This window comes from Lynx canadensis, chromosome C1, assembly GCF_007474595.2.
Source record: "Lynx canadensis isolate LIC74 chromosome C1, mLynCan4.pri.v2, whole genome shotgun sequence".
NCBI lineage: Eukaryota > Metazoa > Chordata > Mammalia > Carnivora > Felidae > Lynx > Lynx canadensis.
Genome location: NC_044310.1, coordinates 7,546,042 through 7,563,916, shown reverse-complemented (window position 1 = coordinate 7,563,916; position 17,875 = coordinate 7,546,042). Strand labels below are relative to the sequence as shown.

Sequence of the window (17,875 nt, the reverse complement as noted above, 5' to 3'; positions counted from 1 at the left end):
CTGCCCCCCTCCTCAAGCTGCCGGCTGACATGGCCTCAGCTCCTGTGAAAGGGCCGTGGAGAGGGTGTGTGTGAGGGTGGGGGAGGGGGCAGGGGACAGCACTGGGGGGTAGATGGGCGGCCGACAGCTGCCCCGAGCCTCCACGGCCTGAGAGGGCTGGGGAGCAGGTAGGGGCGGCAGGGACGAGGAGCCTGGCCTGGTGCTGCATAATCAGCTGAGCCTCATAAATATGGGGCCGGGGAGCCGTGGGTGAGACGCTCGGAAGCCAAGTCCAGGATAGTCGGTGGCTCCAGCCAGAGGGGACTACAGCTGGATGAGGCCTCTTCAGGTCCCGGTATGCTGGACACAGCAGCTTCCTCTCCCTTCCCACTGCCCTCTCCCTCCTCTCCGGGGCTCTGGCCCCACCCAGCCCTCCTTCCACCCCAGCACTCCTTGTGCCCGGAGGAGCCTCCAGCGTCCCAGCTCCCCGGCCCACGGTGCCCCCACCCAGAGCTCCCCGCGGGCCCCCCCTCTCCTTCCCACTTCCCTCTGTCTCCTTCCCGTTTGGGTCTTTTTCTCCTTCCCCTCTCTCTTCTACTCTTCTCACTCTCTTTTATAATTAATGATTAGTTTTAATTGGTTTGCTTAGGCAGCCTGACAGCAAATTAACAGAAGCCAGCCCAGGGCTGCCAGGCTCGGGGAGAGCCCACTGCGCTCCGGCACTGGCCGGGCGAAGGCAGGCCAGGCTGAGCCCGGGCCCGTGGGCGGGCTGGGCACGCTCCAGAAGGAGAGCTGTCACAGCAAGGGTCGGGCCACACCTGGCGGGTGCAGTGGCCAATGGGAAGAAGGCAAGAGGATCTTGGCACACAAGGCACGCAATCGGCAACTTTCTCTGTGCACTTCTGTTCTTATCCTCCTCCTCACCGCCCTCCCCCCCCCCCCCCGCTCCCCGCCCGTTCTCATTCATATAAGACATTGTCCATGTCTTTGGAGATGAGGGCCAGGTATAAAAGGAGGGCGGGGGCCCTGCCTGCAGACTGGGGCAGGGCTCGCTTGCAACCCCACCCGTCCGCAATCATGCCGTGGGCCAGTGGGGTTACCAGCTTGACACCTCTGGGGCCAAGCTCTTGTTCTTTCACATGGACAGGAGGGACAGCAGGTGACCAGGCTGTCGGCCTGGTTAGCTCAGCTGCCTGCCTACAGTCCCGAAGCTCGAGGACCTGGTTCTGTTTGTGACTTGCCGTGCCCTTCTGCACGGAACTCAACCTTTTGGCCCTCGGTTTTCTGGTCAGGGTACTTAGGATAAGTACCCGGAGGGTGGATGGGCCGGGGGGGGGGGGGCGGTGCATAGACAGCTGGCAGAGAATAGACGTGTTGGCCACGATCCCTGAGCACGTCACGTCTCGTTCTTAGCCAAACGTAGGGTCTCCTGCTCTGCTCTGTGTTCTCCCGCTCTGTACCTGTCCCCCCTCCCCCCACCCCGGTCTTGCAGAATCCTTTCTTAACTGCAGCATCTTCTCTGGTCCTCTGCTGGGTCCTGGGTATGCCCGGCCACTGGCTCACACAGCCCAGACCAGATGTCAGGGACAGTGAGAGGCAGAGAGAGAGAGAGAGAGAGAGAGAGAGAGAGAGAGAGAGAGAGAGAAGATGCCCAGGGAAGAAGAAAGAGGTGAGGCTGAACTTCTGAGGCTCCCGCTGAGGTTCCAGAATGCACCCAACCGACCTCCCAGCTCCTGTCTGCCAGGCCACCCGCCCTAGGGGCCACTGAGGGACACCACCCCGGTCCTGGTCCCCGCGGTCAGCAATCCTGCCCCGCCCCCCCCAACCCCGACCAACTCCCGCAAAGTTTCCTCCGAGTGTTGTGTGCGATCAGATCTGCAAGTTGCTCTCTAAGCTTCTTGTCACATTTTGACTTAATGAAGTGCAACTGCTGAGGGATTTGGGTTCAGCGCTCCGGCCTCCCTCGCTCCCTTGTTGTCAGAAAACAGGGGCGGTTGGGGACGGCAACACCGCGCTGCAAGTCGTTATCATTCCGGTCAGTCTGTTTAACACAAAATTAAACAAAGAACTAATTAGTGCCTCATGAATTAATAAATGCACAGTTGCAGGGGAGGATGGGAGGGGAGAAAAAGGTGGTGGAAGGGAGATACTGGAGTTACGGGGTTGGGGGGCTTTTGGGGGTTCAAGGGAGGCTGGCCAGGGTGCCTGGAGAGATCTCAGGCAGAGCGTGTGGGACGGACGTACAGCCAGGCCCCGGGCCGGCTGGCTGGGATGCGAGTCTGACAACCAGGCCTGCCCAGCGCAGTGCCTCTCAGCGGAGGGGAGAGGCCAGGCTCTCCAGCCCCTGCCCTGCGGCCCCGCCCTGGGCTCGGCCTCCACGTGCCCAGCTCCCCTCTCTGGCCTCCTCCTCTTTCCACTCTCCCACCTCACCAGCCTCCCCCTTCCTCTCTACTGCCCCCTATCTCAGTCCCCCCAGTTGCCTGCGGACCCCCAGCCTCTCACCATCTGGGCCAGGTGGGCATAGGAGGCCCGTGGGGCAAGCCTCCCCCACTGCCAGATGCCCACAGAGCCCTGTGTCTGGCAGGGTGAGCTCTGCCCGGGTGGGCACCTCTGCCCAGGCAGCCCGGCAAAGGCAGCAAAAGCTGGCAGGAGACCCAGCCCTCCTTAGGAAGACCTGTCAAGTACAATTAGCATTATCTGTCCAAATATGTCCTGGGAAAGAGAGGGAGGGCTGCAGGACTGGGTGGCATTCCGGGAGCCCTGTGCAAGGTCACCTCACCTCTTGCAATCCCCCCAATCTGATTTGGGGATTACACAGCCTAAGGAAATTGGTGTTATTCCTCTTGCATCATTGATAAGCCACAAATGAGGGAGTGGGGAGGAATAAACATAATAAACAGGAAACTCTTCCCAAGTATGGGTAGGGTTCTGAGGCCCCAGGGCTGGGGGGAAAGGGCGAGGGGGGAGAGAGGGGAGGGGGGGAGGGGACAGAGGGCTCCTTGGGTTTTCTATCCACATCAGGAGTTCGTCTCATTGGAACCTGGCTCCCCAAACTCCAGTACCAGGCAGGAGAGTCTGAGCCTGGCAAGCTGGGCTGAGTTATATGTTGGCTAAAGACCCTCTACGTTGTTGGACCGTGTCCCTTGCCCTGCGTGGGCCCCCAGCGTGGGTTGTTGCGTCTCATCGGTAGGACCTCAGGCTAGAAGGTGCTACCGTAGCACCCTCCTGGGTGGTGACACCTGTTGGTGCCATGGCCCCTGGTCCACCTCTCTGTCACCCACTTGCTGTAGCGAACAGCTTGGCATATAGCATTTGTCTCTTCAGGGGCTGGGGAGGAGAGTGAAGGAACGGGTGCTGCTGTATTCTGTGGTCCCCGGGCCCCTAGGCTTAGCCACTGCATCCCCCACCCACAGACTCCTATCTCTGCCTCCACAAGACATGCGTGCAGTACGTTCTGACTGTTCCCTCTTTGGTTAAGGGTGTCCCGAGGACTGCATTTCTGCTCTCAGCTCTTACTGCTTTCTGAACTTTTTCAAATTTTGGTTGGCATATACTTGAATGAGCCCAAATCCATTTTTAACCCCCTTCGCCGGTCCTGGAGCATCAGCCCCTTGGCGCGTAGGTGGCAGGGACCCCTTGGGCACACAGCAGGATGGAGGCGAACACTGGGGAGTTGTGGGCATCCCGCCTTGAAAGGCTAACGGGCCTCTTCTCTCTCCCTCCCCAGGATGAAGTGACGCCCCTACTTTGAGAGAGGAGCCTCTAGGACCCGCTGCGAGGTAAGGCCTGAACCCCCTCCCTGATCCTTGTGTCTTCTCCCCTACTGGTGACCACTTACCTAGTACTGGCGTCCCTCGGGGTTAGGAGGATTGGGAAGATGGAGACGGGGAATTGGAGCCACACTGCCCACTTGAACCTGGCAAGAAAAGATGGCCCCGGTAGGAAAATCTCCGGTTGGCTCTTGGGCCGGAAATGGGCAGGGGACATGTGGATTGCAGACTTTGGGCATAGAATGCGTTCGAGGTGGTGTGGGGCAAGGAGGCATTTCTGGAGCCAGGGTCTGGCCACCCTTCGGTACCATCCCCAGGTCTCCGCTGTGGCAGCCGCTGCTGGCTGTCCCCAGAAGCTCTGCTTGTAGCTCTTGGGGAGCCCTGCGGACTTGAAAGCCTCGGAACTCCAGCCCTGCCTCTCTCTTTGGAGCTGCCGGTCCCTGGTGGCCTCTTCCTCCCTCCACGAGAGGCTGGCAGGGAGGAGGCCTCAGGCCCTGAGCCCAGATCAGGCTGCTGACCCGCCCTTCCCAGGCCCAGGGCTTCCCGGGTCTGGCCGGGCCTTCACAGCCTGTCTCAGTCCCCGGGTGTCTCCAGGAACCTCGGGGGCCACCGGGCCTCGGCCCCAGGCAGCGCGGTGTCAGAGGTGACCGGTGGAACGCCAGTGTTATGTAAATAGCGGGACCTGCCCGGCGGGCGAGCTGGCTGGCTGCAGCCATCCATCATCCCCGCTCGGCGGGGCGGGGGACAGACACGGCACCGTGCGCCTGGCTCCAAACCTGTTTGTTTTCCCTTTGTCTCACGCGTTTCGGGCCTGGCTGTGACCGGCTCCGGGTTTTGTCCCGCTGGCCCCCTCCCCCGGGAGGACGGGGGGAAGGGAGGAGATTCGTGCTGCTCCCACCGCGGCATCCCTTTCGGACTTCAAAGGCTCCCCCAGCATTGTCTGTGCCTGCGGGCAGTGGCCCTGAAAACGTGATCAGAGGCGGCCGGTGTAGGGCAGGCCCGGCCCGCGCCCTGCGCTCTCACTGGGGCCCGTAGATTCCTCCCTTTGCAGCCAGCTCCACCCTGGTTACAGCCCTCCCCGGGCCTCTCTCCTCGCCTTCCTCTCCCCTGGCGTCCCTTCTGGCCAGCCCGGCCCTCTGCTGCCCACTCCCGTCCCCTCTTGGCCGCAGGGTAACACCTCTCTTGGGGCATCGAGACTCCTAGAATGTCGAGAACTCCCAAGTCACTCCCTGCCCCTTCATATCATCCACGAGGATCTGAAGCAAAGTGAAGGGCCTCTTGGCATGCTGGGCGCTGGAGCCAGTTCCTGGACATCTGTTTCCCAGACCAGCGCTTGTTCCTTCCCCTTCTTTTTATCTACCCTCTGCTGGTAATGAGGGCCTGACGTCCACCTGAGGCCTCCGCCCAGCCCTTCCCTTCACTTCTTGGCACGGTCCAGATTGGATACTTCTGTCCCCAGGTGGTGGGACCTCATCTTGGGTCTTGAAAGTCCAGCCCTAGGTGCTTTCCATTCTCTGGAGCAAGGCGTGGCCCACTGCCCTTTTTTGTAAATAAAGTTTTATTGGAACATAGCCACACCCATTCATTTGCATATCGGTTCTGGCTGCTTTGACTCCAGCTGCAACAGAGAACGTTTGGCGCAACAAGCCGAACGTATTTACTCTCTAACCCTTTACAGGACAAGTTTGCTGTCTCCTGACCTCTGCTCTTTTCTTTAAGTGGCAAAATACACATAACATGAAAATTACCGTTGTAACCATTTTTAAGTGTATAATTTCCTGGTGTTCAGTATGTCCACCGTGTTGACTGTCACGCTGCCCTGTGCCCTTGTCTTCCGTGGGGTTGCCCTGCGGGCCGCGGGCAGTTGTCCGGGAGCCTGTCCCAGGGCTGTGGGCTGCCTGCGGGCCTAGTCTGTTTGGGGCCACCCCCTCTCTGTCTCTCTGTCCTCCTCAGGGCCTCATTCTCTGCTCAGTCCCACCCATCTAGAAGTCCTGGCTTGTCTTCCCTCTGACAGCCACCGTTTCCTCAGAGCCCGGCATCCCTTCCCATGAGCCCTGCGTAGCCTTTAACCTTCACCGAGCTCTCAGATCAGTTCCCTCTTCCGTAAGGTGAGCAGAATAGCTACTTTGCAGACAAAGTTATTGGGACAAATGAGTTAATGTGGTCAAAGGTGTCTGGCCTGGGGCCTGACAGGTAGGAAGAACTCACATTCCCTTCTCCCCTCCTACCTTTTCACCTCCCAGAGCACCAGCCGTCCCTGGGCAGGTTCCAAGGGGTTCCCCACCCCTGCCCAGGGACTTCTGAGTCTGACTTCTTGGGGGACGTGAGTCTCCTCACTCCAGTGGGCACAACGGGAGGAAACGTCCCCCACCCCGGGTCGTGGGCTGAGGGGGGTTGGGGTTCTCGTGTCTGTGCCCTGTCCTCCCCATCTGCTGCAGGGCCCTGGGAAATCGCATACCTTCTCTGGGCCCCAGTCTCTCTGTCTGTAAAAGGGCGTCCTGACCACCCTGCTCTCTGCTTCAGAGGCTGTTGCAAGTAGGAGCCAGGTGCTTGGGGGAGAGCTGGGAAGGCTGTGTTCGTGGGTGCTGCTGGGGGCGAAGGAGGACAAAGGTAGAGTCTGGGTTTGAACCTGGGCCCGTTCTGGGGGAGGTGGGAACTAGGCCATAGTTCCTACTGAGAAGTCCCTGGAGGTTACATGGTGGGCACTTGCTCTGTACGGGCACAGGGACCAAGCTGCCGTGACACGTTGCCGGTGCCGTGAGCTAACCGGCGGGGAGGGAGGCCAGGGGAAGGGGAGGGAAGGTGGCGCTGGGCAGCAGTCGGAGGTCTGAGGCCAGAGCCGTGTCCACTGGCCGCCCGCTCCTGCTGCTGCTGCTGCCGGCTCTCTTACTGCGTCTTTTCACGGGCTCCTGGCCTTGCGCGTGTGTGTTTTCCCTCCCAGCATCCCACCGGTCTCTCTTCCTGCTTGCCTTCCCGCCACCCATACTGCCGCCCCCAGCTCCACGGCTCGCTCTCTCTCTCCCTCTCTCCCTCTCTCCCTCTCTCCCTCTCTCTCCTTTTCATCTACTCCGAAGGCTTTACTTTACTTCCTTGTCACCCTAATTGATTGCATTAACCTTTCAGCGTATTGGATTTCCTCGGCATCGTGCAGAGAGCCCTGCGCAATATGCTTATAATCTGAGCCATAATGGACAGTTTGCAGTCAACAAGCCCCTTCTCCCTTCTCTGCCATCGGCCCCGTGACATCTCTCTTGCCCAGGCCACCATGGCCATTCCCCACCCCCGCCCCCGCCGGCAGGGGTGGGGCAGTGGGTGAGGCTGGGTGGAAGCAGACACAGCTTGGACCCACTGATGGATCTCCCTGCATCTCCCCTCCTCCCGGCTCTGCCCCCGCCCCCGCTCTGCCTCTGCTTCTCCAGGCCTCCCGGCCCAGGTCCTTTGCCAGGCCTCTGGTCTTCGAGAATCCTCTCGGCTCCGCTGTCTGCTTCTGGGACTCTGACTAATGAAGGGCTCACGGGGCCAGCTTGGATTTGGGGAATAAGACAGTCCCCTGGTTCCACCGGATGGTTCTCAGAGCAAACCATCACTCCTTTGCTTGCCTAGGAGGCTTTGGGGAAAGATGATGGTGAGCACTTCAGGAGATGGAGAGACGTGATACAGGCCACGGGGCAGTAAGCGGGAGAGAAGCCTCCGTGAGGCAAGATGGCTTAGCCTCACAGGAGACTCGCATGGGGGAGGCAGGAGAAAATGCGAGCTGGCTGCTCAGGTTAGTAGGAAAGGGCTCCCTCAGGTGCGTTCCAGATGGGCACCTCCTCATCCAGCATCAGGCAAAGGAGCCAGTCCGTGCCAGCTGCCCCGTCCCGGGCGCTCGGCGAGTCCCGGCCCCGTAGGTCCTGGCTGGGGCTGCCAGCCTGCAGACCCAAAGCCCGGTCAGCTGAATCTTTATTCACAACAGGATGGATGTCGGGTTGAATACATTAGTGTCAGGCCGGAGGAGCGGGACGGAAGCTCCCCTTAGCGCTGGTGGTACTTCCTCTCTCCCGCGCTGTTCCCCCCTCCCCGCCCCCACTCTCTGTCCATCATCTTCTCCTTCTGAGCATCCCCTCCTGCCATCCCTCCATCACTCCGAAGGGCAGGCTTTGGCAACAGGGGGGCCAGACTAGGTCCTTCCCACCCTCTCCCAGGGATTTTGGGGGTGGGCAGAGGGCACAGCAGGGAGAAGCCACGCAGCGAATTAAAGTTTGGTGATTGTCAGTGTCAGGAGAAGCTAAATAACCCTGTAACTAGTATGAAGGTGAAGTCACGGCCTGCTGCACATGGAAAATATGAGTGCTCTGGGAGACAGGGAGAGTGAGCGGCAGAGTCTGCCCGCCGTGGTGGGCAGCCTCCTCTCCAGGGACCCAGCCAGAGAGGCGGGAGGAGGGCCATGCCCTCTCCCATCGCTGCCAGGGAACAGCCGCCCAGGACCCCCTCCACGTATGAGGGGCAGCTCAGCTGCTTAACAACCTGCTGGCCCAGCACTGGGGACCCGGGCAGATGTCCGTAGGCACCCAGCAATATACACTCGTGGACGCCAACCCATCCGCCTGGGGCCATGTCAGTCCTTCCTCGCTCGTCCCTACTAGTGCTTACTCTGTGCCAGGCTGTGTGCTCTGCCCTGTACGACAACTCTGTGCAGTAAGTGCTATTGTTCTCCCCCCCCCCCTTTTTGTCCCCACTTTTTTTTTTTTTTTTAATTTTTTTTTTTTCAATGTTTATTTTCATTTTTGGGACAGAGAGAGACAGAGCATGAATGGGGGAGGGGCAGAGAGAGAGGGAGACACAGAATCGGAAACAGGCTCCAGGCTCTGAGCCCATCAGCCCAGAGCCCGACGCGGGGCTCGAACTCACGGACCGCGAGATCGTGACCTGGCTGAAGTCGGACGCTTAACCGACTGCGCCACCCAGGCGCCCCTGTCCCCACTTTTTTATAACCCACTTTACTGAGCTATAGTTTACACGCAGTGTACGATTCATTGGCTTTTTAGTATATTCCCAACATCGTATGGTCGTCACCACTATCTAATTTTAGAATGTTTTAATCACCCCAGAAAGAAACCCCGTACTCATTAGCAGTCACTCCACCTTCCATCCCCAGCCCCGGGCAATCACAAATTATTCTCTTTGATGCTGAGAAAATGGAGGCTCAGAGAGGGTCAACAACCTGATCAAGGCGGCACAGCCAGTGGGTGATAGAGTCGGGGTTCAAACCCAGGTAGCGGGACTCCAGAGTCAGTGCTCCTCGAAGGACCGCCCGATGTCTTGGCTGTGCCCCCCTCCCCCCAACATGCCCTGCTACACGTTGCTAACAGCCCGGGCTCAGGCGTGTGTGAGCACCATCAGACACGTAGGCCCAGGCGGCAACACGCGTCTCTCTCCCGAGGTAGACTTGCGAGTCCGTACAGAAAAATCTCACACCCCTCGGAAGGACAGCCAACGTCCCCTCCTCTTGAACCTTCTCTTCCAAATCCCAGCTCCTGGAAGGGAGGGTTGGCTGGCACAGGAACCAGCAGCAACAGGGGAGCTAAAGTGGCCAGCGAGACCTAGGTGGTTTGAGAGTTTTAAAAGGAGAAATCCCCGTATCGCCTGTAGCCGATCGCTGTAACTAAAATCCAATGCCAACACAACATTCCAGAACAGGTCCCGCCCGGGTTGGGGCCACCGGCTAGGCCTTACCGTGCCCACAGGAGGACTCAAGGAACTCAGCTCCCACATCACACTTACTCTCTTTCCTTCTGACTCTCACTCTGTCCTTTGCTTCTTCTGTCCTCCCCCCCACCCCCCCGCCGCCTCTTTCTTCCTTACACTCCTGCTTTCACTCCCCAAAACTTCAAACAAACAAACAGACAGACGAACGTTTGTGGCCATCCTCTTGACTCGCAAAATTGGGGAATTAACGTGAAACTCTTGCTGCCTCTGATAAGGGATGAGCACAGGGAGAGACAAAGGGAAAGGTAGGCCAGAGAAGGAGTCTGTTGGATTTGGTTTGGGGTTTTTTCCTCCTTCTTCTCGCTCCCTCCAAAGCGGAGGATCCGGCCGGGCCAGTTTGGATATTTATTAAGAAAAAGCCAAAGATAATTAACTTTTTTGTTTTTGTTTTGTTTGCGGGTGCCTCCCCTGCTGGCACTGCTGACTGCCTGGCAAATTAAACCTGCTCCCTGCCCCAGCGGCGGCTCTGCTGTCGGCTGTCCCGACACCGCCGGGGCCCATCAGCTGCCCACCCGGCCACCCACCTTGGGTTTCAGACCTAGGGTCGCTTTATGCCACCACCGATGCCACGTCCCCAGGCTCTTGTGACTTCTAGAGCAGCCTTTAGAGCTGGGTAAGTGGCCTGGGGGAGACAGAGAGGAGGGCTACTGTTGGGGTTGTGGCCAGCATTTCCCTCGGAGGAGAAGGGGTGAAAGAGTAAGGGCTGCCAGGGGGGCCAAGGCACACCCTCCGGCCAGTTCAGGGTTGTCAGCTTTCCAGAAGAGGGTGAGGAGAACAGAGAATGAGCTGCGAGGGCAGGAGAGGCCAGATTTGGGCCGTGCCCACCACCAGCCTTCTCCTGGGAGGCCGCTACACTGCGAGGACCCGCGGCCCCTGGGAACGCTCTGGAGGAGACTTGGGGCCACAGCACCATCCCCTGGTATCTGTCGGCCCTCAACACTGCCCCCCCCCGTCCCCCTCCCACCTCTGGTGCAGCCTAGGCCCCGCGGGGGCCCCGCGGAGTGGTCGGGGAGCCGGCACTGCCTCGGGTCTGCTGCCTTAGAATCACGCAGAGCCCTGAGGCCGAGCTCCGACCTGAGCCCGAGCCCTGTCCTGTCCGTGGGCCAAGTGACAGACCTCTCGATGGGCAGACAGAGTTGGGAGCCAGGACGGCCAGTGAGGAAGGCAGGTCCTCTTGAGGGGCCAGCCAACCCCAAGCTTGGAGTTGGAGGTGTGGTTTGCCCCTCTGCTAAATTAATATGCCTCAGCCCCTCCCCTGGCAGAGACCTCTCCTCTGTCCCCCCCCGGCTTCATCCGCAGCTGGGCAAGGAGGTAGAGATGTGAGGTCCTTCCAGGAGGGGAACCTGCTTGGGAGCTGGGCACAGAAAGGAGGGCATTTTTTTCAAGGATTTTGCTGGCCCTTTTTTTTTTTTTTTTCTCTGAAATATAAGGATGTGCAATTTTTTTGGTTTCAATTTAGCATTGGAGAATTTTATAATTTAGTAATTAAAATCTCTGATAGGCTTTAGAAATTGCGGCTAATTGAATTTAATGGGAAGATGATTTTCAATTTTATTTGATTACCGGGACCCCTGGCATCGGTATTTATGGGAAAAAAATGGGAAATGTGCTGTGTGGGCTAAGATGGCATAATTGAATTAGGGATAATCGGATTTCTCCGTCATGAATTTCACTATAATTTTCCTATAATTTTCCATTAGATATCTAGTTTACAAATATTCACAAAGAAATGAAGCTCTTTCGGAATGGAGATTGCTGGCTAACAGGATTACGGGGCCGGGCGTGTGGTTGTGCCAGCCTCTATACCGCCATAATGCGCTCCCTGTATCTGCCTTCTACTTAGCTTAAGCCTGGCCTCAGCCGTGCGCTCCCCCACCCACCCCACTGCTCCTCTCTGTCCCTGTCTGCCCCCTGCCCCGACACCCGCCCGTCCACGGCCCGCGGCTCCTTGTGCCCTGGCAGACGGTCCCGTCCCCATGCCCCGGCGCTTCCTGTCCGCACTGTGCGCACTCGACGTTCACCCGGACAGCCCTCCCTCCGTCAGCCTGAGGAGCACACTCACACGCAAACACACGGACTCCCTCGCAGGTGCGAACATGCTTATTCACATGCACACACACTCCTTTGGCCAAGGCTTCTGTGCCCTGGCCCAGTCGCCTCAGAGGGAACCAGTTTATTGGGATCCTGGGGTGGGGTGCAGGAACAAAAGGAGCTTTGTTCAAGTTTATGTGAAAGTTACAAATTCAGAATGAGAGCAGATAAAGCCTGAGATATCTGGTGTGTAAACAGGCTGGTGAGTGAGAAGGCCCCGGGCTCGGGAGGGGGAGAGAATGAGTGGGCCCTCTGGGGGTGTGAGCAGACCGGGAGCCAACCATGGAAGCCGGCCTGGGGAGCGCCGCCGGTTTCCCCTGGACTCGTGTGAGGGGCCTGGTGGGTGGGCTCGCTGTGCACAGCTCCCCATTTGCTCTGGGGGTGGGGCGTACAAGGACGAGCCAGCGTCTCTGGGCCCAGGGCCTCAAGACTGGGAGGGATGGTGGCATTGGGCTTTCCGTCCCCCGAATCCCAGCCACAAATGTCCTCCCTGTGGCCTGGCCTCAGGGTCTAAGAGGTGTCACCACATCGGGGTCCTCAAGGCAAAAATGGGCCACAGCCTCAGAGATGCCAGAGATGTGGGCCTCTCCCCTTCGTACGAGCACACACCCAAAGAGAAAGAAAGAGAACTCTGGGGACCCCTCCATTGTGCAGCCTCTGACTCACACCTCATGCATGATCTTGATGCCTCAGCCTCCTTTCTCCTCAGACCTTCTCGAATCGTAACATGCCAAGATGGCCTCATTCTCTGTGCCTCCCTGGCCTCTTCTCCACTCTTGGACAAGGCCTCTTAAGCCTGCAATGGCTGATCGCGGCCATCGCCTTGCCAGCCCACGCATCCCTCCACCACTTTGCTTGATGGGTCCCTCTAGCTGGCCCTGTGGGTTCTGTGTCCTTCCAGCTCTCCAGCCTTTGTCAGAGGCCCCAAAGTCACCGTGCAGCCAGTCTAGTTGGCCTTGTCTGGGGAACTGAAAGGCATGCCCTCCCGTGCCCTGACCACCATCGGCAGAAGCCACAAGGACATTCAGAGACAGCCAGTGGGCCGTGTGGGTCACATACGCAGGGGACTCCTGATAACGCACATCATCCAATAAACCCTGAACTCGTACTCTTACGTCTTCAGGCTTCCTTCCACACCCTGGTTGCCCAGGTGGAGAAGCAGGCACTCAGGATTGGGGCTTGGGATTAACTGCCTGTTGTGACAACCCAAAGCTGTAGGCCTCACTTTGGAGAGCCACAGGTGAGAGAGCACCCAGAGGCATGTGGAGACTCCAGAGTAGTTCTGGACGCAGAGGTCCCCTCTCCAAGATCCCACGTGGGGAACAGAGCCCAGGGTCTTCTGTGCATGATTGCCCTGTACCAGCACATGTCCTAGCCTCCAGGTAGCACGTGGCTTGGCCTCTGCTCCTGTATTCAGGACGTTGGGGTCACGGGATGCTCAGTAAAGCTTCTGGGCCTCTCCAGCTACTCTTCCTCCAAAGGGACAGGGCAGGCCTGAAGGGTGGAGGGTTGCGTGTGACAACCAGCAAATGGGGTTGCCAAGAGTCAGCAGGGGAGGGCGGTCAAATAGGGGAGAGATGCAAACCTCCTCCTTGTGAGGCCATTTGGAGCTAAAAAGAAGACAAAGAAGAACAATAAGGGGAAAGTGGGAGAAAGAGTAGATTGGTTTTTTTCTCTGACTTCTTTGCCCCAAGGTTTCCCTGGGCACCTCCCTTGGCAAAGTAGAAATACTGCAGAAATAGGCCAGTGCCATTTTGCTGAATGCTGCCCAAAGACCAGAGAAAACCCAGGGTCTATTCCGTTCCCCTCACTGAAGGCAGTGTGGCCTTCCCTGAAGCAGGAGGAGAGGAAGGCAGCAGAATGGTTACACAAGGAGCAGAGGGAGAGCTAGAGACAGTAAGATCCAGGTACTGTACCAGCTAAGCTGCCCACGTTCCTGTTCCAGCTCGCCTGGCTGTCTCCTTCCTTGAACACCCCCCCCCCCCAATCCAATGGGTAACTTGGATCACTAAAATTTAAGGAATTCCACATACCTGTCTGCAGCAGGGACGTCTGGGGGACAGGAGACCCACCAAAGTGCTTTCTGGGGGGGTGGGGGAGTGCCTTCCAGGGACAAGGAGAGCACAAGGAGTCCTGGTCCAGAGAGGAACGGGCAGGCAGGAAATGCCGCGGCTGTGGGGCAGGTGGCTTGACCCTGGCTCCTTGGTTCAGGAATACCTCTGCCCTCTGTGCCCGGATCCTTACTGGGGCATGGCAGAGGAAACAGGGTGGGAGGGAAGCCCACGTGATGGCATGGATCTGTGTTGGGGTGCTCCGAGTAAAGGCTGCCCAGGGGGGTGAGGGAAAAAAGAGGTGCTGGACTCCCCTCGCGGCCCAACTGAGGGGCTGGGGGCTGAACTTTGGAGGAGGTGGAGGAGGAGGAGGAGGAGGAGGAGGAGGAGGAGGAGGAGGAGGAGGAGGAGAAAGGCCGGGAGAGCAGAGATGTGTAGGCGGCCAGGGTTGGCCTGGGTCGGGAGGGCACCAGGGCCCAGTCAGGGCAAAACCAAGAGGAAGTGGCTGAAGCCTAGGGTCCTGGCTCTCCTGCAGCCTGCAGCGGCGGCTGGCTTGCAGAGCAGCGCGAGCGGACTCACGTGTCCCGGGCCACCACCGTCCCCCACCTCCCGCCTCCAGGCCGACCGCTCGGCAGTCTTTCCTCCTTGGAACTAAAAAGCTCCGCCACTACCCCCCCCCCCATGAGAGTCGGGTTTGAGGGGACGTGGACCCTTTGCTCCTCCGGCACCCGCAGCACTCTGGGCGCCCGCCGGCCGCGCGAGGGCGAGCATGAGGGCGCGGCCCGGCGGGCGCGACCCCGTGGCGTTCACACCTGCGCCCGCCCGGGCGGAAAAGTTTGCGCGGCCGCGCGCGCCGTGAACCCTCGGCCGGCGGACGCCGTCGAGCGGCGCCCGCGGGGCTCCGGGCGCAGAAGGGAGCGTGCGAGCGCGCGCCCGCCGGCGTCCGGCCAGAGTTGCTCGGGGACGCGAGCGTCGCCAGCCTCGCCCCTCCCGCCCCTGTCCGCGCGCCGAGTCCCCGCCTCCCTCTTCCCGAAGTCTAAGGTTTGGGGACTCGCAGAGCCAATGAGGCCGGCCGCCAGAGCGGGTGCGCTGGGGCCGCGCGCGCGCGTGCGCGCGCGTGGGGAGAGGCGGGGGCGCGCGTGCGGGATTGGGGCGGGCGCGTGCGTGCGGCGCGGCGCGGAGGGCGAGCGCGCGCCCATTCACTCCGGCACCGCGGCGGGCGGGCGGGCGCGCGCGGGCGGGCAGAGCTCTGCTCTTTCACCTGCCGGGGCGGCGCGGCCCGGCCCGGAGGAGGCGGCGCCGCGGCCGCCCTGCCAATCACCTCGGCGCCTGGCAGCGCCCCCGGTCGCTCCCGCCCGCCCGCTCCCTCCTGCCAAACTGTTACCCTGAGTGTTACCGTCAGGAGCAATGACATCAGGGCTTTAAAACAACTTGTTATTCGGGGAGTAATCAGTTGCAATTAGGCATTAATTAAGTATTATGAAAGTTGATTATTTAAGTGAATTCGGCTTTCGACTCTCCGACTATGGTGAGTACGGGAGTGGGGCGGGGGAGGGCAGGGGGCGCCGCCGCGGGGCTCGACCCCGGCGCGGGCGGGGGGCGCGGGCGCGGGCGCGGGCGGGGCCGAGCGCGGGCGGGATCGCCCCTCGGCCTCGAGGGCCTCCCGGGCCCCCCGACCCGGGCCGCGTCTATAAATAGTTTCTCTTTTAGTTTAATAAACTCGAGAGCAGAGCGGAGCCGCTCCGAGTGTGCAATGCCGGAGCGTGAGAGCGAGCGGGGAGGGAGGGAGAAACTTTCGCTCTCCCTCCCGGGCCCCCCTGTCAGTGCTCGCCGGGTCCCCGGGACTGGTCCGGCCCTCGCTGGGGGGTGCGGCGAGCGGAGGGGGGCGGGAGGGGGGCGGCGGGGGGCACCGCGAGAGACTAAACAGATGTTTTTTCTTTCCTCTTGTGTTTTTGGCGTTCCTCGAAGAGTTTGGGACCAAGGAGAGGAGAATGGATCTCGGTACAGGTACCGGCGGTGGGAACCAGGGGAGGCTCTTTCGCTTTTCTTTCGGTTCTTTTACGGAAGTTATTATTTTTAGCCCAATGAGGTAGCAGCTGAGCAGGGGGTGGGGGCTGGCCTGGAGAGGGTCCGGCGCCCGCTGCGCTTCTCGCCCTGGTTTCTGGATTGCGCGGCTTCTGATGATATTATTGTTATTATTTGTTACTTGCTTAGTGACTGTGACTAATTTGATGCTTGTCATTATGAAAGAAGCGAGGGGAGAGGGAGCTGGGGGGCACCCAGAGAGAGGATTTAGGGGTTTTCTGTGGGGGTTTTTGTTCTCCGTGTTTTTTGAGTGGCTCCGTGGTGTGTGTGTGTGTGTGTGTGTGTGTGTGTGTTTGTGGGTGTTTCTTTTTCACTGCAAAGATCTCTGTGTGTCAGGCTGTGGGGTGTGTGTTTTTATTTTTTTAGTGGGGGGGGGTTGGTTTAGTTTTTGAAAGCAGCGTCCTGTTGGGAAAGGTGGTTAGTCTGGTTTCGGGGCGACTGTCTCAAGGTAAAGGAATTTAATTTATTTGGGACAAGGCTGTGTCGGATGATCAAGCTGCTTATTATGGCTAATGAGTATTTTTCACCTGAGAATCCGTGGGATGCGGCGGCTGTTATCAGTTCAAAGTGAGGGGCCCAGGACGCTCTCTCATCCCCCCTTTTCGCTCCCCTCCCCCAGGGGGACACCAGACAAACTACTAAATTTGGATCCTGGGTTTTAGAGGGCCTAGTATGGCGCCTTAGGCTCGGGTTCCAGATAGCATGATGCTGGCCTGGGGCAGTTCATCCTGATATTTTGGAGCTTTTATCGGTTTTAATCTAAGTTTTTCAATATTTTGCTTCTCTTTTCATCTGGGGTTCCAACCCGAGCCCAGAGTGAGGTTTACCATAAGCTCCTCAGGCTTTCAGTTCGCCAGGTCTGTTGAAACCACATTTTGACCAGGACCCTCAGATCCCAGCCTGACAAAAGCCACTGTCTTCTTTCTAAATGTTTTTGGAAGAACTCAGTAGTAAACAGGTTGAAAATTCATTGAGGCCGATCTCTGAACCCTTGTGTTTGATTTATAGAAGAATAGGGGGCTGTTGGGCTTGTTATTTGTAATGGGCCCAAGTTCATGGCATTGCCCCTTGGGACCCATGAGCTGACATTTGACCTCCTGAGGTCAAAGGGGAGTGGGCAGAGAGGGCAGGAGGCAGCAGGGGGGTGGGCAGGGCCGGTGACATGGTGACCGACTTCGGGAAGTGGGTGTGTGTTTGTGGGGAGAGGGTGGCTCAGAGCTTGTGATTGCATCCAGCCAGGTGTGATCTCTGGTAATCAGATGTGGAGGTCCTTGGGACCTCCGGTGCCCAGGAAGGGGGTGACACCCCCTGCTGGGCAAAGTGGTGAAGGTGTCTAAGGCCACTTCTGTCACCCTGCCCCTCCCTGGCCTCCACCCCCACCTTAATCAGTGCCTCCTTCTTCCAGGCCCCACCCCCTTTCTTCAGAAAGAGGGCCCCCACCCAACCCAGCCCAGAAGCAGACCTTACAGATGGGCCTCGGTTGGCACCACCCCCTACCTGGGGCATAGGAGCCTCTGCTTGTGGGCGGGCACAGTGGACCCAGGCATTACTCAGCTGGAAGGCGGGCCTTCCTCGTCTTCCTCCTCCTAACCTGGGTGCCAGCTGGAGCTGGCGTCCATCCTCCTGCCCTACACCGACCAGTTGCTTCCAGTCTGCTAGGGGCACAGGGCTCCAAAGTGCCTCTGGAGGGTGTCCCCAACTGGAGAGAGAGCCTCCTGGGCCTGTGGGTGGCAGAACCTCTTGTAGCACCTCTCCTGGGCTTTAGGGAGACTCACTTCTCCCCGCATTCCAGGGACAGCCTCTGGAAACTTGTCCTAGAAGCTAGAAGAGCCACTTAGGTGGACTGGTCCCTCCTGCAGCTGGAGCGAGGCTCTTCGAGCAGGACCCGGGCCTGCCCTCTAGCCACTCAGTGAGGGGAGATCAGGGTGTCAGAGTTCTGACTGTTTCCTGGAGGAGCAATCTGGTGATACCCCTCCGCCTTTTCTTTGAACTTGGAAGTTTCACTTAATTTCAGAACTTCAGAAGAAAAGCGCTTTTTTCCCTGTTCACAAAAAAAAAGGGAAGCAGGTGGGAACTCTGAGATCCCCTCTGAGACCATCTCTGGGCTGGCTCCATGCTGGTCTTCCATCGACATCTGGAATGTTCTCCTGG

General features: G+C 59.1%; 1 protein-coding gene across 2 annotated transcripts in view; it reads left to right on the top strand.

The window, feature by feature from the left end:
- The window catches only part of CASZ1 (castor zinc finger 1), a 146,381-nt gene that overhangs the window by 78,434 nt on the left and 50,072 nt on the right, over window positions 1-17,875 (top strand). The window contains exons 3-4 of one of the 2 annotated variants that reach the window (XM_030326394.1): window positions 3,707-3,758; window positions 15,608-15,646. In XM_030326394.1, coding sequence (XP_030182254.1) covers window positions 15,631-15,646 — 16 coding nt within the window. In that variant the 5' untranslated portion in view covers window positions 3,707-3,758; window positions 15,608-15,630. Of the gene's footprint in view, window positions 1-3,706; window positions 3,759-15,041; window positions 15,168-15,607; window positions 15,647-17,875 lie in introns of those variants that run through there. The other variant, XM_030326392.1, reaches the window with a different exon arrangement.